This window comes from Pelophylax lessonae (genome assembly GCF_965119305.1).
Source record: "Pelophylax lessonae genome assembly, chromosome: 4".
In the NCBI taxonomy this organism is placed as follows: Eukaryota; Metazoa; Chordata; class Amphibia; order Anura; family Ranidae; genus Pelophylax; species Pelophylax lessonae.
This window is the reverse complement of record NC_138771.1, coordinates 497,897,282-497,924,439: the sequence shown is the minus strand read 5'-3', so window position 1 is coordinate 497,924,439 and position 27,158 is coordinate 497,897,282. Positions and strand designations below refer to the sequence as shown.

Here is a 27,158-nt window from a genome sequence, read left to right as displayed (position 1 = left end):
GACAGGGAGGCAAAACAGGCCCCCTACAGCATGGGCAGGGCAAGTTTCCTCCCCACATGACCCACCCGGCACTGGAACTTCTCACTCTGTTCCACCCAGCTCTCACTCTGACAGCACTGGGGAGGAGAGGTTTTGTCCAGGATTGGCACTGCAGAGGCGCGATCTACCCTTTATCTGGCCACGGTTGACCAGAAGATCGCGATCGATGGGTTGCTGCCCCCTACGGTAGGGTTTCATAATCTATCGTTATTTTTATTTACTACTCTCCTGTTTTTGGTACTATTTTAGACTCTCTGGTTTGCCTCTCGGCCTGGGTTCCCTTTTGTGGCCTTCATTAATACATGTCTGCCCTATTTGTAGTTTTATATGCTACATGCTGGGATTCTTTTAGTGGTGACCTCTAGTCCATGGATGTTCTTTTATGCATGTGTTAAGCGTTTATTGTCACAGCGTTTGAAAATACACCAGGCTTCACAGTGTTATTTATACTGTATGTCAACATTAATTGGGACTACTCAACAGATTCAATTGTCTCTGCACACCCTTGAGGACGAGGGAAAATAAGTATTTTTTAAAATGCGTAGTTTATGTTTGCACCACTAAGTAATCTGTATGCATGATATATCATTGTTATTCTTCCCTCCTTTGGAGCTATCTGTGGGTAAATGCTTGCATGTTATCCAAGCATGTATTGTTACTACCAGCTGGTTTTGTCTTTGATTTTTTAAAATCTTTTTTAATGATGATGTAAAATAAAGTTGTACTTTTATTTCATGGTCATTGGGGACAAATCTTGCTATGGCTATCCCTGAGAGAACGGAAAGCGGTCATGTGTCCATCTTTGTTCCACTCCCTACGGCTTTGGGACATAGCATGTAAATTGTACCCTCTAAAATCCCCTCATACTCCTGCGGCCCCTCCCTTTAACAATCCTCATTTTCCTCTAGGTCAACGGCCTTGTCGGTTCACCTGGTGGACTGACAAAGGTCTTTATAGGATTGCTCACTTTTTGGATAATAAGGGGATTAGACCACACAGCTATTTTAGAGAAACACTACAGATGCCCCCTTAGGAAACCTAATACCAAATTACTCATTTCCTGCGAACTTTAGTGAAAGATCAGTTTGATATAACCACGAAAGCTTTTTTCGAGAACAGGTGTTTGCATGGGTCAGAACCGGGTGGGGGGAATAACGGCACTATATGCCTTATTTAATGATCAAAGTCACAAACTTATATACCAAAAGGCGTGGGAATCGGATCTGGGGCGAAATATTTGAAGAGGAGGAGTGGACAAAATGATCAAATATGGTGCACAGAGGAATACTTAACACCTCCCTAGTGAAAGCAAATTACAAAGTGATGTCTCGCTGGGATCTGGTTCCGTCCAGATTGGCGAAGCTGTATTCTGGCACCTAGTCCCTGTGTTTTAGGGGATGTGGACAGGTGGGCTATATGTATCATGTCTGGTAGTCCTGTCTGAGGGTCCGGCGCTTTTGGATAAGGGTGTTCAACATGATCCATTTGGTGACAGGGCAAAATATTCCCAGGGCGGTGTTTGCTGACCTCGCGGAGGAGACCCCCAGATATTTCCTTACTCTCATCTTCTTTATCCTCCTAACAGCTAAAATAACCATAGCCCGTTCATGGAAATCACCGGTGCTACATATTGTGATGGTCAAACATAAAATCTCCTGGATCATGATTAATGAAAAATTGTCTAGTATCCGTAAAGATAGTCAAACTAAGTTTGAGAAAGTATGGAAGCCCTGGGTAGCATATCTTCAGGCTATCTGAGTGTCGAGAGGTAATTGTGATAGGTGACGGGTCTGGGGGGACAAGATCTGATTTGTTCTTTTCTCTCTCTCTATTCCTATTTCTCTTCTTTCTTTTTCTTTCATTCTTCCTTAGTTATTCCGAGTATTACTTGAACAGGATAGTTCAGTATGGAAACGATAGATTGGCTCCAGTTGACTTTTAACATACTGATGTGATACATGTATATTGTTGGTGATTGCTAATTCTAGATACTGTTATAAGATGCATATTGCTATATGTTTAGATTTGTATACATTAGCGATGCACCGAATGTTCGGCAACCGAAATTATTCGGCCGAAAATAGCCAAAAAAAGCACTTCCGGTGTTCGGCCGAATAAGTAAATAGGCCGAATAAATTTTGCCGAACAATGAAGTTCTGTAGTAAATTATTTCTTTTTACCACTAGGACGACAGTGCACACCTCAGGCTTTACCAGGCAGTTAAACTTCGCCACATATCCTCGTCACTTCCGGTTGCTCTCTTCTATACACAACAGAGGACGGCTCAAGTCTTGCGATGTTTCCTGAAGAAACCCTTTCTGTTTGGGCGGAAGTTGTGTTTGTAGCCTGAGAGTGATAGAGAGATGGATGCGGGGGGGAGGAGGTTGGAAGGACGCTGCTGGTTCGGCATCTCCCAGCTGAGTCCCCAGGAGCAGAGAGAGCTGCTGGAGAAGAGCGGAGCATGCAGTGTGCGCATGTGTTGTGGGAGGACGAGGGGGAGCCTGGTAAGAGGGAGCACAGATACTGTGTATGAGCCCCTGTGTGCTCCATGTGTACAGTGATCGCTGTGTGTAATACTAGTACACTCCGGTTAGGAATAAATAACATTGAAGCCGACATGTGGGTATGATTTGTATTGGTCCAGACTGGCACAGTGTACATACCTGACGGATCCCTGGGGAAGCTGGAAATGCCCCTCCTCCACTGATCACCGCAGTCTTCTGGGTCCAGTGCCTGAGCAGCTGCATAGTGACCACATGGAGAGGTTCGCTGGCCACCGCTACCATTTACAGAATATTTTAAAATTGTATTTTTGTTATTTGATTTATTTATCTGAAAAGCAACACAAAATAGTAAAAAGCTAATTTTTACCATTTAATTATTGTAATGGTGAAAAAATTGGCAAAATAAATGGAAAAAAATGCGAAGCACCGCATTCGGTATTCGGCCTTCGGCCAAGCATTTCATTATTATTCGGCTTCGGCCAAGAATTTCATTTCGGTGCATCCCTAGTATACATCATTTTTTGAAATCCAATAATTGATTTTACTACGGTTACACTTTGCTGACGCTAATCCCTTTTTTGATAAATGTTCAAATTTCAAACTTTTTGTACGCTTTTTCAAAAATTTCAATAAAAAAAAATATTGGAAAAAAAATCCTGATCAGGTGACCTGTAGTCAAAAGATCCAGCGCTGAAAAGGAATGCCCAATCAAAATGTAGAAAGTGGAAATGAGCTTTCAGCAGAGACCAGCAGAATCTCTTGCACAAAAGAAGAGCCTCGGACTAGCCAAACAGGCTGGCATCGATTGTGAAAACTTACCAGACTGATGGAAGGAAGGATTTCCACTTCAGCTTCTGGGGCGTATTCCTGAGACAACCAGGCAAGAAACCTGGTTCTGGATATCAAGCCCAGAGATTGTGGCTTCTGCTAGAATGTTGAGTTTCAACAATCCAAAGTGGAATTGACGTATACGAAACTGCCTCAAGGGAGGCAACCAACAAACCCATACTTGTCAAGTAAAAACAGAAGATTGGACAGTCTGTGGACTGCAAGTCTGATATGGGAGCAGAGAGTCAGGAGCTATCTCGTAAAAGAAAGAATTACGGTCAGAGACCGAAATACTCCAAGTGGAGGAACAATTTCAAAACAGCAATTCCTTCAGCAAACAAATCTCTAAAAACCTGAACAGTTTGTTACGCAGGATCTGGAAAAGTATTGCCAACCACTTCCTTAGCAGGTGGTCATCTCGGAATGTCCTTTGGCCGTAGCCAGGCTAGCACCACAGGAAATGTTTGAGATGTAATGGATAGACTTAACTGAAGGACAACAGACAGGAATGCTTAGTGTCCACAGAAAAGCAGATAGCATAGATGTGCCAGAAAGAAGGGAATGTTTGTAACTATCCCTGATGACTGAGGGCCAAAAGAGGTCCCCCAGATGGAGGCTATGGCATAGATTAAATCTTGGCATGCACATGCAGACAAAGTGAATCTAAAATCAGAATGGCCGCAAGCCCCCATCTGCTAAGGAAACTGTGAAAAGGTCTAAAAAAACATGTAAACCTTTTTCCATTGTGGAATAAAGACACTACCTCCTGGAGAGAAGAGTTATGCCAGAAGGTCGCTAGGCAGAGTATGGCTGGTAGTAGAACAACCTGAAACAAGGCAAAGGTAGAGATAGAAAATCTAGCTAGTCGCCCTTGGATATTACAACTTGTACACAAGTGTACAGATGTTTTGGATGCAGAAGGCTGCAACCTAGAGCTGCACGATTCTGGATATGAGAATCGCAATTTGTTTTGCTTAGAATAAAGATCACATTGTTTTGCTTAGAATAATGATCACAAATCTCTCAATATTTTGAAGAAATTTTTTATTTTAAAGATTTACAATCCTTGAAAAGGTTATCAAACAAGATGGCAATAAAATAAGACCTAATACTGTTATAATGTAATGTGTAAAGAAATAAAAAAATGACAAGTTATTTTAGGGTCTTACTTGCCGATAGCAAATATGGATACCTACCGCAACTTTTTTGTTTAAACTTCTCTGGTACAAAGCATTGAAAAGTTTTTTTTTTTACAAATAAAATAACTGGATTTTTGTCTTACTGTAAAATCCTTTTCTCTGATGTTCATTGACGGACACAGCTTCATATCTTCTTTGACAGATGGGTTATGCTGCTCTCCTGAGGAGTAGGACACTAGGCGGAAAAGAGTTAAAAATGCTTGACTACGCCTATAGGGCAGTCCCAGGGGGTATACTCCCACTTCCTGCTATAGGATCTCAGTTTTGTAACAAGCAGTGTCAGAAGAATACATAACCCAACTCCACAGAGGGGTGGGTGCTGTGTCTGGAGATGAACATCAGAGAAAAGGATTTTACAGTAAGACATAAATCCAGTTTTCTTTTTCGTTCATTGACAGACAAGGCTTCATATCTTCTTTGACCGATGGGACGTCCTAAAGCAGTGTCAGCATGAGGGGTGGGAAAAAACACAGCAATAAACATATTTCTCAAAAGGGCTAAACTTAGCCAGCTACTGTAGTAGTACAGTACCAGTAGTAGAGTACAGTACTAGATTAGGATCCCACGGGGGAACAAGGGACCATACTGGAGGAGCCAGGTGGCAAACCCCCTGCAAGAAGGTGTGAACCAAGGAATTTGTGACCAACGGCCTTTGGAAGAAAATTGCCAAGGCTGAAATCTGGCCCTTGATGGTGCGCAGGGCCAAACGTTGATCTACACCTCTTTCTAGAAACTCCAGCAGATGTGACACCGAAAAGGAACGGGGGAAACACACCCCCGAGACTCACACCAAGCAATGTATGCCTTCCAAACGCGATGGGGAATTTTCCAAGAAGTAGATTTCCTTTCAATAGCCAGGCCGTTAAAGCCAGTGACTGTAAAGCAGGGTGGAAGATTGGTCCTTGAGCCAAGAGATCTTCTCTGAGAGGGAGTTGCCACGGAGCACGGCTACCACTCCTACCAGGCTTGCGTACCAAAACTGTCGAGGCCAGTCTGGGGCCACCAGAATTACTGGAATCCCTTCTGCTTCGACTCTGCACAGAAGTCTTGGCAGAAGCTGTAACGGAGGAAAGGCATATATTAGACGATACTAGCCCCAAGGAGCCACCAGAGCATCTGCGGGGTCTGCTAGAGGGTCTCGGGACCTTGTCACAAACCTGGGAACCTTCCAGTTCATGCGCGAGGCTAACAGGTCCACATCAGGGTCCCCCACCGGAGATGCAGTTGTTAATTCACCTCCGGGTGAAGGGACCATTAACCTCGACTCAGGGCCTGCCGACTGAGGTAATGTGCCTGCCAATTTTCCACCCCTAGAAGATGCATAGCAGAGAGGGCTGGAACAAATCGTTCTTTGTCTGCTAGGGCACTTTTGGTGCCCCCTTGATGACTGACATATGCCAAGGCTGTGGCGTTGTCCGACTGAATCCTTACAGGACACCCCTGCAGACGATCCGTCCACTGGGAGAGGCAAAGCCTAATCGCCTGAATTTCCAGGATGATCGGGAGACTGGACTCTTTCTGAGACCAGACTCACTGGGCTGATTCGGTGCCCAGGACATCTCCCCATCCAGACAGGCTGGAGTTAATGGAGACCACCATCCAGTACAGGGGAAGAAAGAACTTTCCCTGTCAAAGCACTGGAGAGCGAAGCCACCGAATTAGAGATTCCCCTCGTACCCCGGCTCACAAGATCAGATTGTCTAGGGACCGTGGACTCTTGTCCCATTTGGCTAGAATCTCTTTTTGCAGAGGTTTGGTATGGAACTGAGCAAATGGAACTGCTTGGAAGGTGGAGACCATCAGGCCCAGCACTTGCATGCAAGTCCTGAGAGATGACCAGAGTTTGGATAACAGTAGCTGACTCGCATGCTACAATTTCAGCAGTTTTGTTTATGGAAGAAACACCCAGGCTGAGGCTGATTTCAGAGTCAGACCCAGGTAGTCCAGCTTGTTGGATGGAGTTAGAGCTGATTTCTGAAAATTCAGAGTCCAGCCAAACTCTTGCAGAGTTCACACCAGGATGTCCAGATCGTCCTTCATGACAGACGGAAACACAGAAGGAGATCGTCCAGGTAACCCATCACCGCTATTCCCCTCTGCCTGAGAGGTTCAGGGCCTTTAGGTCCAAGATTGGATGGACCTTGCCCTCTTTCGTGGGAACAGTAAATAGGTTTGAATAAAGCCCTGAAAACCTTCAGACTCTGGGACTGGTACAATGACTCCTTGTGATAACAGATCCTGAACCGCCCCGAGAAGGCCCTGAAGCAGATACGGGGACAGGCGCAGGTTGGAAGGAAAAAACCTTTCCGGGTGCAAGGACCAAAACTTGATATTGCACCAGACCAGATCAACTCGCGGACCCATCTGTCTTGAATGAAAAAGTTCCACGGGTCCGGAAAGAAGCAAAGACTTCCCCCAACCCATGTACGGGTGAGGGCGCCCCTTCAGTCAGAGGAGGACTTGTCTGCGGGGCCAACGGAGCCCATTTTTGAATTACCAACCCAGGGTCTCTTAGAACCTCCTGAGAACCCTTGTCCTGTGACCTTGGGGGACGAAAGGGCCGTTTGTGGGCCGAGAACACAGAGCCACGTTTGCAGCGAGGCTCTCTGCTTTTTTTAACCTGCAGAAGCAAGGTGCTCTTGCCTCATGTGAGAATATAGGTGAGGTGCATTACTCAACGACCCAATCCAAGCTAAATATTACCATAATGTCAACGATGAATGAATGTTAAATACCTAGTATATGTCCTGACTATTAGCATGTTTATACCTAAAGCATTAGGAATATAGAGCTTGTGTAAGCAACAGTGGTAGACTAATGACCTCCAGTGGAGGAAGTTGAAAACACCACCTAAAAACAAACGTTCAGCAACTGTGTATGACGAACCCAGGATATGAAGAGGGAACCGCAGAGAAATTTCTCTGAAGAGTGATTCACAGATAGTTACTCAACAACTTTTCATGGCGGTCTGGACTGGCGGCGTGTGAGACTTCTGGTATTTCTAGGAGATGTCCACAAAGGTGAGACTGGGTGGCCTCAGTCATTCCTGCTACGTCCAAAAGTAGAAGAAGCATGAGAATCTGGTGATGGGGGAGGTGAGGTGATGAGACCCAGGCGTTTCAGTAAAGTTTCTCCATCCGAGAAGCTGGAGAACGAGTAGGATTTGCCCTTGTAGGGAAACATAAGGCGAAATGGAAATGACCATCGATACTGAATACCCTTTTGTTGTAAAGGTTGGAGCATTGGTTTAAAGGACTGGTGTTTTTGCACTGTTGCAGGTGAAATGCCAGCAAATATTTGCACCTCGTGGCCTAGCAGCTGGATTGGGGGTGGCTCTCTGGCCTTTTGCATAATGCTTTCCTTCACCATGTAGTAATGAGGCTTTACAATAATGTCCCTTGGGAGCCCATCAGGACGCAGGGCTGTAAGGGCTCTCTGAGCACGGCCCAGATCTAATTTACTGACAGGAGTATCTGGAAGCAGTGAGGTCAGTAAAGTGGTGGAGTGGCCTGCAGCTTATACATGCGTTTGCAAATGTGTGTTAATTAAACCCCTGTTTTAAACCTATTATGTTAGACAGGTTTATTTGATTTGTCAGCAGACTGGTGGGTAAGTATAGCAAACTAAGAGCCGGTTGGTTTCCACACACACACACACACACACACACACCTTCTTTAATCCCCTTTTTCTCTTCAGTTTTGTTATATACAGGGATGGAGACGCTGAGCAGTGCTTGCCGGTGTCTCATCTAAAGTCCCAAAACTGCCCACATTTTTCTATGTTATCAGGGATGGAGACGCTTGCTTTACAGGCTGGTGTCTCATCTAAAGTCCCAATTTGCCTTTACCATCTATACTATTGGGATGGGGGTGTATGTTTCCCAGCTGGTCATTTTTTAGTTTGCACCCTATGGCTTTTACATAGCCATTAGTTTTTCAATACCAGTCATGGAGGGGAGCAGGTTGGGGGAGGATTGGGCCATCTCCAAGCTCACCTGTTTCCCATCCATCCATTAGCATTCATGTATTTCCATGTTTGAGACACTCAGTTTGAGTATTGTTAGGACTGCAGGATACACAGGGTGAGGTGGAGTGGCCTGCAGCTTATACATGCGTTTGCAAATGTGTGTTGGTTTACACACACACACACACACACACACACACACACACACACACACACACCTTCTTTAATCCCCTTTTTCTCTTCAGTTTTGTTATATACAGGGATGGAGATGCTGAGCAGTGCTCGCCGGTGTCTCATCTAAAGTCCCAAAACTGCCCAAATTTTTCTAGTAAAGTGGTGGTAGCCTCTTGGACATCTGTTATTGATTCTGGTAGACATCTGATGCGGAAATTGTATCTGCGGAACCAATCCTCCAAATCATCAATTTTGGACAGTGCCTCTTCAAGGCGCGCTTCAAGATCACAGATGCAATCCGTATTTTGATTTATTCTGCCCACCGTGGCATCGAGCTTATTTTCATTTGCATTGATCCAAGCACCCAGTTCCTGGAATTCCTGTTTCAGATCCCCTGTAATTCTCTTGCTAGTTTTTTCTAGGCCCTGTTCTAGTAATGCAGAGAATCTTGCCAGGATTATAGCGTCCCCCGAGTAGGCAGGCTGGTGGTGTATGGGTTGGGGGCTGAGGAATTCCTGAGAGGCCTGAAGGCTGTTCTGACTAGTGATGGCCTTGTCTAATGAGGAGCTGGATAAAAACGTCGACTCACCACCGGATAAATCACCATCCCGTGGAGTACAAAGGATTGCTGGAGTGGCGGAGCAGTCCTCTATGTCTGTGGAGTGTTCTGATGTCTAGGGAGCTGCAAGATAGCCCCCCTGGTGTAAGGCCTTGTGTGCCGGCAGCGACGCCATATTGGTGGATCCGGGCGGCTGCTTCACAATGTCCTGTGGTTCTTCCAGAGTGTTTTTAGGCTTCCCATTTGCCACATAAATGTGGCTGGGTAGGTGATGGAGGGCTGTGGATGAATTTTGGAATTCCTGGGTCCTCTGATCAGCAGGATGCAGCCGGATTGAGTAAGGCGCGACTGAGCCGGCTCAGAATGCGTCCGCCACGTGCATGCGCCTTCTAAATTGATTTTTTTATGTCTAAGCCCCCGTTCACATGCAAGGGATCCGACTTCGGCTGCGACCTCGGAGCAGCCGCCACGGACTTCATAACATTGAAGTCTATGGCGGTCGCCTCCTGGTCGCCCCAAAGAAGCTTCGGACCCTTTTTCTAAGTCGGAGCGACTTGTGTCGCTCCTATTAGAACGGGTCCGCAGCTTCCCTATGGGAGGCGACCTACGGCGACCTGTGAGGCGACCAGGTCGCCTTAGTGTGAACGGGGGCTGAAGGTGTAAAAATATTATTGAACAAACAAGAAAAAAAAAAGTTTTAGGCTCCTTTCACACGGCCGCTCCGTGTGAAAGGTCCGCTGCGGGACTTTTTTTTTTTTTTTTCCACGGAGCGGATGACATTTCTGTCATCCGATCCGTGTGCCCGCATATCATCCCATCCGTTTGCGGATGATATGCGGACATAATGTAAGTATATGGCACTGCGGATATCAGCGGATGACACCGCTGACATCCGATTTTCCTTCCTTTCCGTTTTTTACACGGAAGGAAAAATGGGGTTCTGTTCCATTCGTAAAAACGGAACAGAACTGACAGGAGGAAAATCGGGTGTCAGCGGATGGTATTCCGCTGACACCCGCAGTGCCATTCACTTACATTATGTCCGCAAATCATCCGCAAACGGATTGGATGATTTGCGGACACACGGAGCGGCCGTGTGAAAGGACCCTAAGCCCCGGTTCACACTACTGCGTGTGCGGGGTTCGCATGTCATGTCGGAGCGCACTGCTCCGACATGACATGCAATCAGCTGTGCGGTGCGAGTTTAGCCATACAGTTTGTATGGCTAAATTCGCATCGCACCCGCAGCAAACACGCACAGGAGGCATTTTTGCTGCCGCATCAGGATCGGATCGCACAGCGGTTCACACTTGTGCGATCCGATCCTGTGCGAACTGCACGATCGCACTGCCATAAGCGATCAAACTGGGGGTGTTGTTAAGATTACATTGACACCCCCAGCGGATCGCATATGGCAGTGTGAACTGCCGGGGGTGCGTGTGCGATGCGGGAACAGGCTGCGAATTCGCAGCCTTCCCGCATCGCATCAGTGTGAACCGAGCCTTAATGGTTTATAAAATAAAAGTAAATCTAAAAAAAATCAGCAGGAAAATAATTATTAAATGGAGATGGAGAATAATAAGGCTGATTAGAGTAAATTAAGGGTCAATAAGGGGTTAAACAGAAAAAAAATTAACCCTTCTACTGCCAGGTCCGTATGGCGAACGGACCTACAGAACTGCTTGCAGCTGGCCAGCTCCGTACGCCGAACGGACCTCATTCCGCCTTGTGTTATAAGCTCATGGTCACTTTAGTGACCATGAGCTTATATCAGAATCGTTCACCAGACTCTGCTGAACAAAACCTTAGCTCTGATAAGCAGATGACAATCCGCTATAACCCCAAAAAGGTGCCCCCGTGGCTGCCGCTGCTGCTATGCTAACACTTCTCCCTGCTTTACACCTCTTCCCCACCTAATCAATTCCTGCAGCACCTCTCACTAGCTGTACACCAAACCCCCCGCACCACGATCCTCCCCTGCAGCTTGCGGCTTCCCACCTCTGCCCTCCTGCCGGCTTATTTGTTGCAGGGGAGGCACATAACAGGAAAAAAAAAAAAAAAAAAAGTATAATAATTGTATCGGCTAAAAAAAGAATTGTAAAAAAAATAAAATAAAAATCACAGTAGGGCCACTTTCACACAGGCACCTCCATAGGATGGAATCAGCGGGGGATCGGTCTGCTAATCCCCCGTGAACGACAGGTCTGTCACTGCTCCGCTGTGTGGAGGGGAGACGGACACAGTCCCGCTCTCCTCTATGGGAAGATCGGGTGAAAACGGATCGCCTGTACATTTTTATCCGCCCCCTATCCGATCCGCCACATGGATGGAAAATAGGACCACCATCCATCAGTTTTTTGCGGGCAGGATCGGATAGCGGCATGTTACTGCTGACATCTGGGAGACTGGAGGGTCCGATCAAGTCTGTCTGAAAAACTGACAGGCGAACCTGATCGGACAGCCCGTGTGAAAGGGCCCTAAGGGTAGATTAGGACGGGCGTCTAAATTGCCCCTGCCTCTGACCCCCCAAAGTTTTGCTCCAGAGGCTACTGACAGGCGGTGAAGGAAGCGATGCAATGCCTCATCACTGCTTGTTTTAACCTTTTTTTGCCGACAAATGCGCCGCAACTGATCGCCCTCACCACATCCAAGGAATGCAAGGCAAACTCCTTAGGATGCTTAGGCTTTGCACACAGCGAAGGCAAGACAATGTCCTTGTTGAGATGGAAATCCGAAACCACTTTCGGAAGAAAGGACTGATGAGGTCGCAAGACCACTTTGTCCCTATGAACAACCAGATAGGGGGAGTGGCACGACAGGGCCGCCAACTCCGACACTCTGCGAGCAGATGTGATCGCCACCAGAAAGGCAACTTTCCGTGACAGCACCGGCAGAGGAATCTCCCGGATGTTCTCAAAGGGAGGACGTTGCAAAACGGACAAAACCAAATTCAGGTCCCAAGGAGGCAAGGGTGCCCTCCTAGGGGGAGCCAGATGACGCACCCCTTGAATGAAAGTGCGGACCAAGGAATTCGAAACACCTCCGGGTGTAGGGACCCCCTGGTCCAGGGTCTGGCGAATCAGATAGTCCGCCTGCCAGTTCTTCACACCTGGAATGTGAACTGCCGAAATCGCCGGGACCTGCGTCTCGGCCCAATATAGAATCTCGGCCACTTCCTTGGCTGCCCGGGCAGTCCTGGTGCCCCCTTGGTGATTGATGTAAGCCACCGCAGTTGCGTTGTCCGTCTGCACACGCACAGGGCGGTCCTGAAGATGATCCGACCAACGGAGCACACAGAGCCTGATTGCTCGCAGTTCCAAGACATTTATCGGAAGGGAGGATTCCCCCTCCGACCAAGTGCCCTGGGCAGAGAAATTGCCCAGAACGCCACCCCAGCCTGACAGGCTAGCGTCCGTGGTTACCACAGTCCATAGCAACGGTCGAAAAGATTTTCCTTCCTTCAGAGCCAGAGACTGGAGCCACCACAGAAGATCCGATCTGACTTGGGGGCTCAAAGAGATCCTCCTTTCCAAGGAGTGAGGATGCCTGTCCCACCTGGTCAGAATCTCCACTTGCAGAGATCGTGAGTGGAACTGTGCAAATGGTATCTCCTCGAAAGCCGACACCATGCATGCATGCAGGTTCGGAGCGAAGAGAACTCGTTGTCCCTGAGGGACTTGACCTCATCCTGCAGAGTCCGGAGTTTGTCCTCCGGAAGAAAGACTTTCGCCTGGGCGGAGTCCAGAATCATCCCCAGGTAAGGGAGACGAACAGAAGGGGACAATGTCGACTTCTGAAAATTGATGGTCCACCTGAACTCCTGGAGCGTCTGAACAGTGGTGGACAGATCGCGCAACAGAGTGGCACTAGAGCTCGACCTTAAAAGGAGATCGTCCAGGTACCAAAGGATGGCCATCCCCTGTACCCGCAACAAGGCTAGAACAGGAGCCAACACTTTGGTAAAAAAAAACCCTTGGAGCCGAAGCGAGGCCGAAAGGGAAAGCCATGAACTGATAGTGCTCCACCGCAATTGCAAATCAGAGGTACCTCTGATGACCCTTGTATATAGGGATGTGTAGATACGCATCCTTGAGGTCGATGAAAGCCAGGAAATCCCCTGGACTCAGGGGTGCCACCACCGACCGGAGGGACTATATCTGGAATTTCTGGACCCGCACAAAACGGTTCAGAAACTAAGTCCAGAATCGGACGCACCTTGCCCTCTTTTCTGGGCACTGTGAAAAGATTTGAGTAAAAACCCTGAAACCTGTCCCGATGTGGCACCGGGACAACCACCCCCTGTGCGAGGAGATCCTGAACCGCCCGATGGAGAGCTCGGAAATTATCTGGGGTCAAATGAAGATTTGAGGGAAAGAATCTGTCTGCTGGGCGTGATCGAAACTGGATCTTGTACCCTGACCAAATTATTTCTTGAACCCTCCTGTCCTGAATCTTGTCCAGCCAAGGTTCGGGAAAACAGCGCAGACGTCCCAACACCCATGAAATGGGTGAGGGCGCCCCTTAAGGTCGAGGCGGACTGGGCCACCGTGCCCGTGTGGGCGGCTTTAGGCTTACCCGCCCAAGGCTTCTTCTGTCCACCAGAGGCCTTGAAGGACTTACCCTTGTCTTGTGCCTTGAAGGCACGAAAGGACCCCTGGTTAGGTTTAAATGAAGGGCACCGCTTACCGCAGAAGGATCTTCCCCTGGACACCTGGGGCAGCAGCGTGCTCTTACACCCAGTGACCCCCTTCACCAGTTCATCCAGAGAGTCCCCAAAAAACGACTCCCCGCATAAGGGATGTCAGACACTGTCTTCTTGGAAGACTGGTCGGCCGACCAGCTTTTCAACCAAACAATGCGAAGAATCGTCACTGCAACTGCAGACAGGCGTGAGACTAAAGGGGCCTCATCCAAGGCCGCGTCACACAGGTATAAAACAGCCTGAATAATTTGATCCACCATCTCCAGAGTAGCAGGAGGGGCGGAGTCAGCAATAAGGGTGCGTTTAAGCACCTTGGCCCACTCCACAACAGCCTGAGAGACCATTACGGAAGCGAACACGGGTTTCGTTAAGGAACCGGCTACCATGTAGATGTGGCGGGTTAGAGTTTCCACCCACCTATCTGCAGGGGGTTTAAACACCGGAGAATCCTCCGCGGGCATTAAAGTGGCTTTATTTAACCTGAACACAGTGTGGTCCACCTTAGGAGCCACAGTCCAGCGCAAATCCACCGGAGCCGCAAAGGGATAACGGTACTGAATTTGCTTGGGCACCACAAAATTGCACTTTAAATTGTGTCATTGGTCATTCACGGTCTCGTGAAACTCAGCGGGGCAGGGAAAAACTTGACCCGACTTCTGGGCTTTGTGGGTCCCAAAGGAAGACCGCTTACCCGACAGGTGGGGCTCATCATCTAAATTCAGCGTGTCTTTTACAGAGCTAATAAGCGCAGACATTGCAGCGCGTTCTCTTGCTGAACCGGAGGTGGAATCCTCCTCCTCCATATCCGACCGAGAGGAATGAGACCCCTCAGGGGGTACACTGTCCGTGGCAACCATATCTGGCTCTGAATCAGAAGACTGAGACAGCCTGGGCCTTTTCCTAGAAGCCCGGTCAGACATTAACAAATCCACTTTAGACGTTAAAGTCGCAAGCGCAGCAGTAATGAGACTATAGCAGAGGATTCAGGGGTACCTAAACCCTCCACCAGAGCAGGGGGGAATTTGCTATCCTGGGACTCCATATAGCACTTCAGAATTTAAATGGCGCTGGCCCTTTAAATCGGTGATTACCGCGGTTCCCACCGCAAATGCACCACAATGAGGAACTAACCCTGTGCTACTAAAAACTGCAATAGAATGAATGCCAGCAGGAATGCAGCCCAGGAAACACCATAAAATCCCCAAAAAGTGTGCTTACACTTGCCACACGCTGCCAGTTCGATCTGCATGTGAGAAGAAAGGAAGTGACCTTACGCCACTAGAGGCAGAACACAGCTCTGAGCCACAAGAAAATGGTTGCCAATACAAGTCTATGGAGAAGGCTCTGGGAAAATGGCCGCTGTTCACATAAAGAACATAGTGCCCACACTAAAGATGGCGCCCGAAGGGCGCCAACAGAATTGCAGAAAATGGCTGCTGCCCTCACAATGAGGCCAAACAGCCTGCCCACACCTAAAATGGCGGCCCCGCGGTTTTACACTGATTGCTGCCCCCACACACCATGCCTGTACCCCTAAAACTTTGTCGCAGAACCTAAGGGACATCAGGGACCCCCGCAACCCCCCACACAGCGGTAGAACGGCCACAGCTCCCCCACAGGGACCGGGAAGGGACACACAGGGACCGAACTGACAGACATGAGGGGGATATCACAGATCCATGTGCACTGCCATCCCCATAAACAGAGGGGTAGCATGGTACTCACCGGTTCAGCGAAATGTGGGTACCGCTCTGTGACAGGAAGCCTCCCACTCTGGGTGGTGGTGCCATCAGCCGAAAAGGACGCTAGCAACACGAGGCGTACCGCAGTTAAGACATCCCAGCAAAGTAGCCACTTCGCAGGCTCGTCCCGGAGGACAGGGACATGGTCGTTTGCGAGGCCTGGGCGTACGCATAGCCTGCTAACGCTCAATGGCAGGCTGGGATTCCATAAGGCCCTAGTTTAACCAGTGCAATTCCCAGCCCGCAAACGCTGTAGTCTTCCGAAGTCCGACTAACTAAGCGCAGGAACAAATAAAAAGCTATTATTGTAAAGAAAAATCACTTTCTCAGAGAGAAAAAATAATAAGAAGTAAAAAGGCTGAGACTGCAGCCCCAGCCAGGGAAATGCCAGCCTACTCCTATGCTAGGCAAAGACAAACTGATTTGGGAATGCTGCTAGCTGGGGGTATTGGACCAGAGGGACAGCCCCCTGTAGGTGTGTCTATACAAAGGTTTTGTGAATGTTTTCTAACAAAATGTTATGCCTAGCTTACTCCTGTGGATGAGACCAATTCCCAGAAGTACAGACTGTATGAGTGGGCGGCGACTGTCAGAGGACGTAAGAGAAATTATTATTTATTAACTCAATACAGGTTAAGCTTTTATATTTAGTAAGAATTTAGTCAAATTTGCTGTGTTTTTACCTACTAAAAATGATTTTAGTGGATTTTTAGCAAAAATATTGTTTTATTAAATATTTTTGCAAATATTTTGGGACCTTAAAAATCAGAAGCACCTTCTTTTTATTATACTGGTCATGTGCTTTCAGAAAATATATGGTTTGGGGGGTCTTTTACAAATTCTGAAAGCTATAAGTGAAAAAATAAAAAAGCAAAGGAAAAATTGTAAAAATGGTCTGGCCAGCCAAGTTTAAAAGTGGAGCACAGGGCCTGGCAGCGAAAAGGGTTAATAAAAACCAAAACAAAAACAAGGTTGCTTTAAAGTGACTTTATTTTCAGACCTAGGTTTCGCCCTTTGATCTGTAAATGAACAGAAAACTGAATTTTTGTAAAATCTTACCGTAAAATTCCTTTCTCTGAGTCCTCCGACAGTCGCCGCCCACTCACAAGTCTCCACCAATGGGTATTGACCTTTGCTCCGCAGGAGTAGCTAGGCAACAAGATTTGTTAATAACAAAAGCTTTTAGCATAGACACACCCCTAGGGGCTGTCCCCTCAGTCAATACCTCCCTGCACCAGCATTCCCAACTCAGTTTGGTAGCATAGCAGTAAGAGTACACAAAAAAACCCCAAAAGAGGGGCGGGGGGCGGCGACTGTCGGAGGACTCAGAGAAAGGAATTTTACGGTAAGATTTTACAAAAATTCAGTTTTCTCTTACGTCCTCCGACAGTCGCCGCCCACTCACAAGTCTTCACCAATGGGATGTCCCAAAGCAGTGTAGACATGAGGGGTGGGAGACGCAGCCGCATATCAAGCAACGCAGTACCCACATCAGAGAAAGGAACCTTACCATAGTAAGAGAACCAACTGGGCAACAGGAAAACGTGCTCAACAGGAGCAACAACCCAGGAAAACAAGTAACCCAGGGGTAAAACACCCCAACAGCCAAGGACCCAAAAACAAGGGTCTCTAAGGCACTGCCGCACTGAGAACTTTACGGCCAAAGGAGGCATCGGCCGATGCCTGAACATCCACCTTATAAAACTTGGAGAAGGTGTGAATGGACGACCAAGTCGCCGCCTTACACACCTGGGCCACAGAAGCCTGATGCCGGTAGGCCCAATACGTACTCAAAGACCTGGTAGAGTGCGCTTTCACAGGGAAGGGTGGAACCCTCTCCTTCAAGGCATAGGCTTGCACAATGGTTTGTCTAATCCATTTGGCGATGGTCGCAGCCGACGCCGCCATGCCCTTCCGAGGACCCTCAGGAAGGACAAAGAGGGAGTCCGACTTACGAAAAGACTTTGTGGACGACAGGTAAACCCAGATCGCCCGGACAACATCCAAGGAATGCAAGGCAACCTCCTTCGGATGCTTCGGTTTCGCGCAGAGCGAAGGCAAGACAATGTCTTCATTGAGGTGAAAATCCGAGACCACTTTCGGAAGAAAGGACGGAACAGGTCGCAAGACCACCTTATCCTTGTGAATCACCAGGTAGGGAGAGCTGCAGGACAAAGCCGCCAGCTCCGACACCCTGCGAGCCGAAGTGATCGCCACCAAAAAAGCCACCTTTTTAGACAACAGAGGCAACGAGATCTCCCTGATCTTTTCAAAGGGAGCCTGTTGTAACACGGACAGAACTAGGTTCAAGTCCCATGGAGGCAAAGGCTCCCTCCTAGGAGGGGCTAAATGTCGTACCCCCTGAACGAAGGTGCGAATCAAGGAATTTGACGCCACAGGGCGCTGAAAAAGAACAACCAACGCAGAAATCTGGCCCTTAATCGTGGCCAGCGCCAAACGCTGGTCCACTCCAGTTTGGAGGAAAGCAAACACTCTCGACACCGAGTATGAGCGAGGGGAATACCCCCTGGACTCACACCAGGCAAAGTATGCTTTCCAAGTACGGTAGTAAATCTTACCCGAAGAGGCTTTTCTAGCCTTGATCAAAGAGGGAATGACCTCAGGGGAGAGACCCCTGTCCTTCAGGACCTGGCTTTCAACAGCCAGGCCGTTAAAGCCAGCGACTGTAAAGCAGTATGGAATATCGGCCCTTGAGACAGAAGGTCTTCTCGAAGCGGCAGGCGCCACGGAGCGTCGACCGCCAGATTGACGAGGTCTGCGTACCAAGACCGGCGAGGCCAGTCCGGTGCCACCAGAATCACCGTGTGCGGTTCCGAGGCCAACCTGCGAAGGAGCCTGGACAGCAGCTGAATCGGTGGAAAGGCATACATCAGACGATACTGATGCCAGGGCGCCACTAACGCTTCTGAGGCGTCTGCCTGAGGGTCGCGCGTCCTTGCTACGAACCTTTCCACCTTGTTGTTTAGACGAGACGCGAACAGGTCCACATCTGGGGAACCCCACTTCGCGCACAACATCTGGAAGACATCCGGGTGAAGGGACCATTCCCCCTGGTCCAGGGTCTGGCGACTCAGATAATCCGCCTGCCAGTTCTCCACCCCCGGAATGTGAACTGCCGTTATCGCCGGGACGTGCGTCTCGGCCCAAGACAGAATGTCGGTCACTTCCCGAGCCGCTCGGGCACTCCTGGTGCCCCCTTGATGGTTGATGTATGCCACCGCGGTGGCATTGTCCGTCTGAACCCGAACCGGACGGCCCTGAAGCCGTTCCGACCAATGCAGAAGGCAAAGCTTTATCACTCGCAATTCCAGAATGTTGATCGGAAAGGAGGACTCCTCCTCCGACCAAGTTCCCTGGGCGGACAGAACGCCCAGGACACCACCCCAGCTCGACAGGTTGGCATCCGTGGTGACCACCGTCCACAACTACGGACGGAAAGACTTGCCCCCCGACACCGCCGGGGACTGGAGCCACCACAGAAGACTCTGGTGCGGTGACTCAACGAGATACGCAGATCCAAGGACTGCGGACGCCCGTCCCACTCGGCCAGAATCTCCGCCTGGAGACCCCGCGTGTGAAACTGGGCAAAGGGGATCGCCTCGAAGGCCGAGACTATCAACCCCAGACATCGCATGCATGTCCGGAGGGACGAGCTGCGGTTGTCCCTGAGGGCCCTGACCTCTTCCTGAAGCGTCCGGAGTTTGTCCTCTGGAAGGAAAACCTTCGCCTGAACAGAGTCCAGAACCATCCCCAAATAGGGAAGGCGAACCAAAGGACACAGAGTCGACTTCGGAAAGTTTATGGTCCAACCGAACTCCTGCAGCGTCTGCACCATGGTGGACAGGTCGGTCATCAGGCTCTGGCTGGCATTTGACCGTATGAGGAGATCGTCCAGATACCCCAAGACCGCAATGCCCTGTGCCCGCAACAGGGCCAGGACCGGTGCCAGCACCTTGGTAAAAACCCGCGGAGACGAAGAGAGACCGAAAGGCAACGCCACGAATTGGTAGTGTTCCTCCGCAATGGCGAATCGAAGGTACCGTTGATGACCATCGAAGATGGGGATGTGTAGGTACGCATCCTTCAGATCGATGGAGGCCATGAACTCCCCCGGACTCAGGGCAGCCACCACTGAGCGCAGGGATTCCATGCGGAACTTGCGAACCCGCACAAAGCGGTTCAGAGCTTTCAAATCCAGAATCGGACGCACCTTGCCCTCCTTTCTGGGCACAGTGAACAGATTGGAGTAAAACCCCCGAAATCTGTCCCGATGAGGCACCGGAACCACTACTCCTTGGGCCCGCAGGTCCCGCACCGCCAGGTGCAGATCCCGCAGACGCTCCGGAGACAGCTGAAGATTTGAGGGGAAAAATCTGCCCGCCGGCCGAGAGAGAAATTCGATCTTGTAACCAGATCGAACGATTTCCTGAACCCATCTGTCCTGAAAGCGGAGCAGCCAAGGTTGGAGGAAACCGCGCAGACGTCCCCCCACCCCAGGAACGGGTGAGGGCGCCCCTTCAGGCGGAACTGGCGTGGGTCGTCGAACCAGACTGGCCGGATTTTTGCTTAACCGCCCACGGCTTCTTCTGGGAGCCCTGGCCCTTGAAGGGCTTGCCCTTGGATTGTGACCGAAAGGCACGAAAGGACCCCTGGGAGGGCCTAAACGAGGAATTCCGTTTGCCACGGAAGGATTTGTGCTTGGGATTCTGGGGTAAGAGAGTACTCTTGCCCCCCGTAACACCCTTAATCAGAGTATCCAAGGCCTCGCCAAAAAAGGCGAGAACCCACGTAGGGAAAATCTGCCAACGTTTTGCGAGAGGATTGGTCCACCAACCAATTCTTCAGCCAAATCAAGCGACGGTTGAGCACCGCCACGCCAGACAGGCGTGCAGCCAACGGAGCTAAATTCAAGTCCGCATCACACAAGTACATGACACCTTGGTGGATCTGATCCACCATGGCCAACGTGGTAGGCGGAGTCGAGTCAGCCACCAGGGTGCGCCTGAGCACCTTCGTCCAATCGGCAACCGCCTGGGCCGCCATAACCGAAGCAAAAATTGGGTTCAGCATAGAACCAGCAACCATATAGGCATGATGGGCAAGAGACTCCAATCTCCTCTCCGTAGGGTCCCGGAAAACCGGGGTATCCTCAGAAGGAATCGCAGTAGCTTTGTTTAAGACGGCTACCGCGTGATCCACCTGAGGCGCCACACACCAACGCTCGTCGGTGGATGGCGCAAATGGATAAAGCAGTTTAAACTTATTCGGCACTGTAAAGGGCTTCTTTAAATTGCGCCACTGCTCATTAACAGTATGGTGAAATTTAGCAGGGCAGGGAAAAACCTGCGCTGATTTGCGGGTCCTTTGCGTCCCAAAGGAAGACACCCTAGCAGGAGGAGTGGGCTCATCCTCCAAGTGCAAGGTATCTTTAATGGAGGCGATCAGCTCATCCATGAGTGCAAGCTCTTCAGGCGAGCCAGGGGGAGAAGCATCAACCCCTTCCACCTCCGCCTCCCCCTTAGACCCCATGAGGTCCAGAGATGAGCGAGACCCTGAGAAGGGCACGCCAGCCACAGCAGCCACATCACCCTCTGAATCAGAGGAAATGGATAACTTGGCCCTTTTTGCGGAATGGTCAGCCATCAGCATATGCACCTGAGACACTAAGGATGCCACTACAGTGGCCAGATCAGCCCCCTCGGGGGGTGCAGCAGCCCCCTGGTCCCCCACCAGGGTGGGGGGAAACTTGCTATCCTGAGAATCCATGCCCACAGCAATGAAAGGAAAAAAAGGTTACTGTCCCTTTAACACCACGGCGAGCGCAGCCCACCGTACACTACTGTATGCACCGATCCCGCAGGGATAGAGAACACTGAGCAAGGAATGACAGGACAATGAAGGAAAAACCTGGAGAGAGCACAAACAGGCTGCTGCCACCGATCGCTGTCCCAGAGAAAGAGGAAGTGATGCAATAACCGGCTGACTGATATAGCCTATGAAGGCTCCGCAAACATGGCCGCTCGGCTGAGGGATCGAGGCTACAAGAAAATGGCGCCGACATGTGCACAAACGAGCGCGGCCCGCCAAAATGGCGGCGATTGGTGCCAAAACACAGCGCTGTATAGGGACAGGGCCGGTCATAGCAATTTCTGCAAAAAATTGGCGGGCCGCAATAGCGGTCGCCGCCCAAGCATGTCTGTCTATTCTGCCCAACAGAAATTCACAGCAGAGCGGGAGGCCCCCCCCCCCCTCGCAGCCCCAAAGGCATGCATCCATCCAGGGATCTGACAGGGAGCCCGCATAGCACACAGACATGGGGGTACACACAGCCACAGACTGACACCCACACAGATGGTCCCCACACAGAAGGTGCTTACCGTACCGGATGGCGTGGGGAGCCGTCTCAAGCGACAAACCGCTATCAGGATGACAGGAAGTGCCGCAGCCAGGACGCAGTGGACTGCAGCACAAGACCGCAGCAATGGCATCCAGTGAGGTAGCCACCTCACAGGCAGCATCCCTGCAACGAACAGGGATGGGTCGTTCATTGCGCCAGGGCAAACCATAGCTGAACGCTCGATGGCAGGCTGGGGATCCATCTGGCCCTCAGCCCTGGGATCCAGAGCGGCCAGTCCGAGACCCAGCTCCGCATGAACATCTTCATCCAAAGAACCCTAAACTAAAGCTGACAAAATAACAGCTAGTAAAGAAAGAAAAATACTTGAAATAAAATCAAAAAAGGGTAGAAGGCTGAGACTGAAGCCCCAGCACAGGAAAGCCTGCTACTCCTAAGCTAGGCAAGATCAAACTGAGTTGGGAATGCTGGTGCAGGGAGGTATTGACTGAGGGGACAGCCCCTAGGGGTGTGTCTATGCTAAAAGCTTTTGTTATTAACAAATCTTGTTGCCTAGCTACTCCTGCGGAGCAAAGGTCAATACCCATTGTTGAAGACTTGTGAGTGGGCGGCGACTGTCGGAGGACATAAGAGAAAGATATGTTTCTTTTTATCTCTCTTTCAGCGCTGAGCAATGTTGTTGATAAACATTTCCGACTCTTGAGAAAAGAGGAGTCTGCATATAGGTAGGAGAACTCACTCGCAGGGTAACCCCCTCCCTCAAAACAGTGAGAAATAAGAGGATGGGGGTCCTGGATCTAACCACAAAAGCATTTAACTAAAATGTTTAAGCTTTAAAGCCCTCTCCATGCTATCTCTCCATTTTGGATGGTTAACAGCCCCCCCCCCCCCCCCACTGTCATGGCCTTGGTGATCTAGTCCCAGCGAAACCAGAAGGGTCACTCCAGGCAGCCAGACATGACAACATTCAACTTGAAACTGAAGGTTTAGCCCACATGTGCCCACTAGGCCACAAGCCCCGAAACTCTACCTATTCCCAGGACACATCATTGGCCTCTCTCAAATGCCCTTAAAAAGGGAATAAGGGGGACAGGGCTTACCAGCCAGGAGTTTCAGGAGTCCACCCCCTAAAGCCACATGAGGGCCAAGATCTTGAAAAGAAAAAAAAGGAACCCTCTGATCCAGGCAAAAGGCCGGGGTAAGACAAATTAGGCAGATACGCGTTAAGAGGGGGACTGCTGACCTAACAGCCACTGCTCCTGGACTATAGGAAGCACAATCTAAACTGAGGGGGGAGGAGGGTGGAACATTTTTTTTACTGTTTTGGCTTGTGTTTTCTGTAGAAGAAGTAACCAATCATTCCTCAGTTTGCTGTCCTGGAAGATGATACATTTTACAATATGTTGGATCATGCAAATCCAGAAGAGTCAGATTTTAATATAGCAGCCATGCAACAATTCCATGCAAACCATGTACAAAAACAGTAGAGGATAGAATCACATACCTAGAACCACAGATGTTGGGTCTCGGGCTAGTCTTTTTACTGTCCCCTTGGTGCAATTTGGGAGGAGACTGTTCACATGATGATGTCAGCTGCAACTCAGCCATTTCTGGATGATTTTGGTTTATGTCTTTCTGCTGCTGTAGCAGGCTGTTATATCGAGCCTTTTCCAGGGAAGCATCAAAGTCCTGTCGCTTTGTTTGTGCCCCATCAAGATCCGGACGAGGCTGAAAAGCATTGGCATGTTATTAGTGTGACTGAAAAGCTTAAAGTGTTTGTAAACCCCATTTATGAAATTTGACCTAAGTACATATCTGTAGTGTTTACTTATCTCTCTCCAAAGCTCTGTCATTTCTCTCTGATGCTTCGTTCCTCTGACAAATTCTCAGACACGTGAGATAACCGCAGCTGAAAATTTGTGTCAGGAGGGAGCTTTAATTTCTCTGCTTATGTGGAAGGGGCGTGTGTGCCTTCCCTCCGATCAGCTCTCACACAGTGTAAGCCCAGACTCCCCACCCACTGCTGAAAGAGGAAGAAAGATTTCTAACACGATCTGAACTTTCCAAAGAGTGTACAAATGGAAAGACAGCAGATATACCTGTAAATCTTATGTAGGGAAATTTGTTTCATCTCTGTGTATCATTTGAGGCTAGTCACTTCACTGAGTATATGTGAGGGTTTACAAGCACTTTAACAGGACTAACTTTCATCTTTATTGCACACAACAAGTGAAAAACAAACAACTCACTGCAACTGAAATCAATAAAGTATCAGATTAAAAGCATTTAAAAGATTAGAAGTGGATACAGAATTATGGGAGCGGTTGCTGCTGACTTGTAATAAAAAAATGCATGTTCTGGAGCTGTTATTCTGATCCTGGTTTAATTAGTCACTGAAATTGAAATCTGAAATCCTATCCTGCTAACCTGTTCTACAGTAGGTTAGTGACTCGCTCGGAAGCAAAGGCAGTATCAAGATGACAGCTCCAAAGGAAGCACATTCAAAAGGTTAACAAGGAAAGAGTCTACATTTTATTTCCTGATAAGTTCTCTTTAATGTGGAACTGATGTGGCAGTCCCTGTGCATACCATCAGCAATACAAAAGAATAATTTTGGCTAAACCTGGAATATGCTTGTAGGTGTTCAACTTCGTATTCAATTTCTTATATTATTCTGACATCTACTGGCCATCTGGAAAATTGCACTTTAAAAGTCAAGGTAGCTTAGCTGCATGAAAGGCTTAGGCCAGGGATCATCAAACTTCGGCCCTCCAGCTGTTGCGGAACTACCATATCTCCTTGACAATTGTGTTATGCTGCCCCCTACAGGAGTAGGACACTAGGCATAAAAAAGCTTTACCATGCCTATGGGGCTGTACATGCAGGCATAACCCCACACACTCTGCTACACCCCTCAGTTTGGTTGCAAGCAGTGTTTAGAAGGGAAAAAAAAAAAAACATTCCACCCATAAATAGAGGGGCGGGTGCTGCATCTGTCAATGAACTTCAGAGAAAAGGATTTTACGGTAAGTACAAAAATCCAATTTTCTCTATCGTTCTTTCACAGAGCTCCATATCTTCGTGACCATTGGGATGTCCCAAATCAGTATTTGCATGAGGGGTGGGAAAACAATGCAAAGAAGAACGCAATTCCCCAAAGGCTAAAATGCATGGATCAGCCGATACTGACCCCAAGGAGCCACCAGTGCGTCTTTGGCGTCAGCCAGAGGATCCCGAGACCTGGCTATGAACTTGTGAACTTTCTTGTTGAGACAAGAAGCAAAGAGATCGACATTGGGTGTCCCCCACCAAACACACAGGAGATGAAACACCTCTGGGTGTAGGGACCACTCCCCTTGATCCAACACCTGACGACTCAGGTAATCTGCTTGCCAGTTTTCCACACCTGGGATGTGCACAGCAGAGAGAGCTGGAACAAACTTTTCGGCCCAGGCCAGAATCTCAGCCACCTTCCTGGCCGCCAAGATACTCTTGGTGCCCCCCCTGGTGATTGATGTAAGCCACAGCCATGGCATTGTCCGATTGAATTTGAACCGGACAATCATGCAGACGAGTCGACCAGTGGCTCAGAAAAAGCTTTATTGCTTTGAGCTCCAAAACACTTATTGGCAGTTTGGACTCTTCTACTATCCAGGTTCCCTGGGCACAGAGCTTCCCCAGCACCCCTCCCTAGCCCGAAAGGCTGGTGTCCGTGGTTACCACCATCCAAAACAATGGAAGGAAGGACTTGGCCTGGCATAGTGCTGGTGAATGAAGCCACCACAATAAAGCAGACTTTGTGGTGTGACTCAACTGAATCAAAGTGTCCAAGGACTTCGGATTCTTGTTCCATTTGTCAAGAATCTCCCTTTGCAAAGGTCTTGTATACAACTGAGCAAATGGTACCGCCTCGAAAGTTGATACCATCAGACCCAAGGCCCGAAAGGAAATCCGCAGAAAGGACAGATGGTTTGCCAACAGCAACCGGAACTTTTGCAGCTTGTCAGGGGGAAGAAAGACCCTCGCCAAAGCCGAATCCAGAGTCAGGCCCAGATAATCCAGTCTCAAGGAAGGTATCGGGGTGGATTTCTTGAAATTGATGTTCCAACCGAACTCTTGCAGGGTTCGGACAGTGATTGTCAAGTCGTCCAGCAGGGCTGAATGAGAGGCCGCTCTCAAGAGGAGATCGTCCAGATACCCTAGTACCGAAATCTCCTGTTGGCATAGTAATGCCAACACCGGGGCCAGCACCTTGGTAAAAACCCCGGGGGCTGAGGCGAGACCAAAGGGTAACACCACAAATTGATAATGCTCCTCTGCTATAGCAAAGTGAAGAAACCGCTGGTGTCCAGCTTAGAAAGGGATGTGTAGATATGCATCCTTGATATCTATGGAGGCCAAAAAGTCTCCCTGGTGTAAGGACGCCACTACCGTTCGAATGGATTCCATTCAAAACGTCTGTACCCGCACACAGAGCCTTGAGGTCAAGGATATGACGCACCTTGCCTTCTTTTTCTGGGCACAATAAACAGGTTTTAATAAAACCCTTGAAAGCGTTCTTGAGAGGGAACCGGCAGTAACACCCTTTGGACACCAGGCTTTCCAAAACTGCTGTAAAAGCAGACAGGGGCTGCGACCCAGAGGCTCCCGCAGCTGCACCAAGGGGGTCTGGAGGTGAAAATTTGTCCTGGGACTCCATTTACACTGAACATAAAATAATGCAGTGTCACTTTAGAAGTTGCAAAGACGCGATCTCACCGCTGCACTAGCGGTATTGCAAGTCCCAATCAAGCACAATCTGTTAGGAGAGTGAGTGAGGAAAACCTACAGGGAATCCCAAAAACATTACCAAATCACTCAGGAGGCTTGCTGTAACATTCTGTGTAACAAAGTAAAAAATGACCTGACATAGGAAATAGAAAAATGCCTGGGTCATTGCTAGATTTTTAGTGTCATGCCTTTTGCTTGTCCAGCGATCGTGGACTACAAAAAAATGGGCGCCCCATGCATTCCTATGGGGAACTAACAAAAAATGGCTGCCAATGCATTTTCAATGGGAAAAGAATGAGCAT

The 27,158-nt window shown here is 49.0% G+C and overlaps 1 protein-coding gene across 1 annotated transcript in view; it reads right to left on the bottom strand.

The window, feature by feature from the left end:
- RAD52 (RAD52 homolog, DNA repair protein) overlaps window positions 1–27,158 on the bottom strand; it is a 343,169-nt gene that overhangs the window by 107,217 nt on the left and 208,794 nt on the right. Inside the window, exon 7 of the mRNA XM_082255747.1 lies at window positions 23,591–23,814. Within this exon, the coding sequence (XP_082111873.1) occupies window positions 23,591–23,814 (224 nt within the window). The remainder of the gene's footprint in view (window positions 1–23,590; window positions 23,815–27,158) is intronic.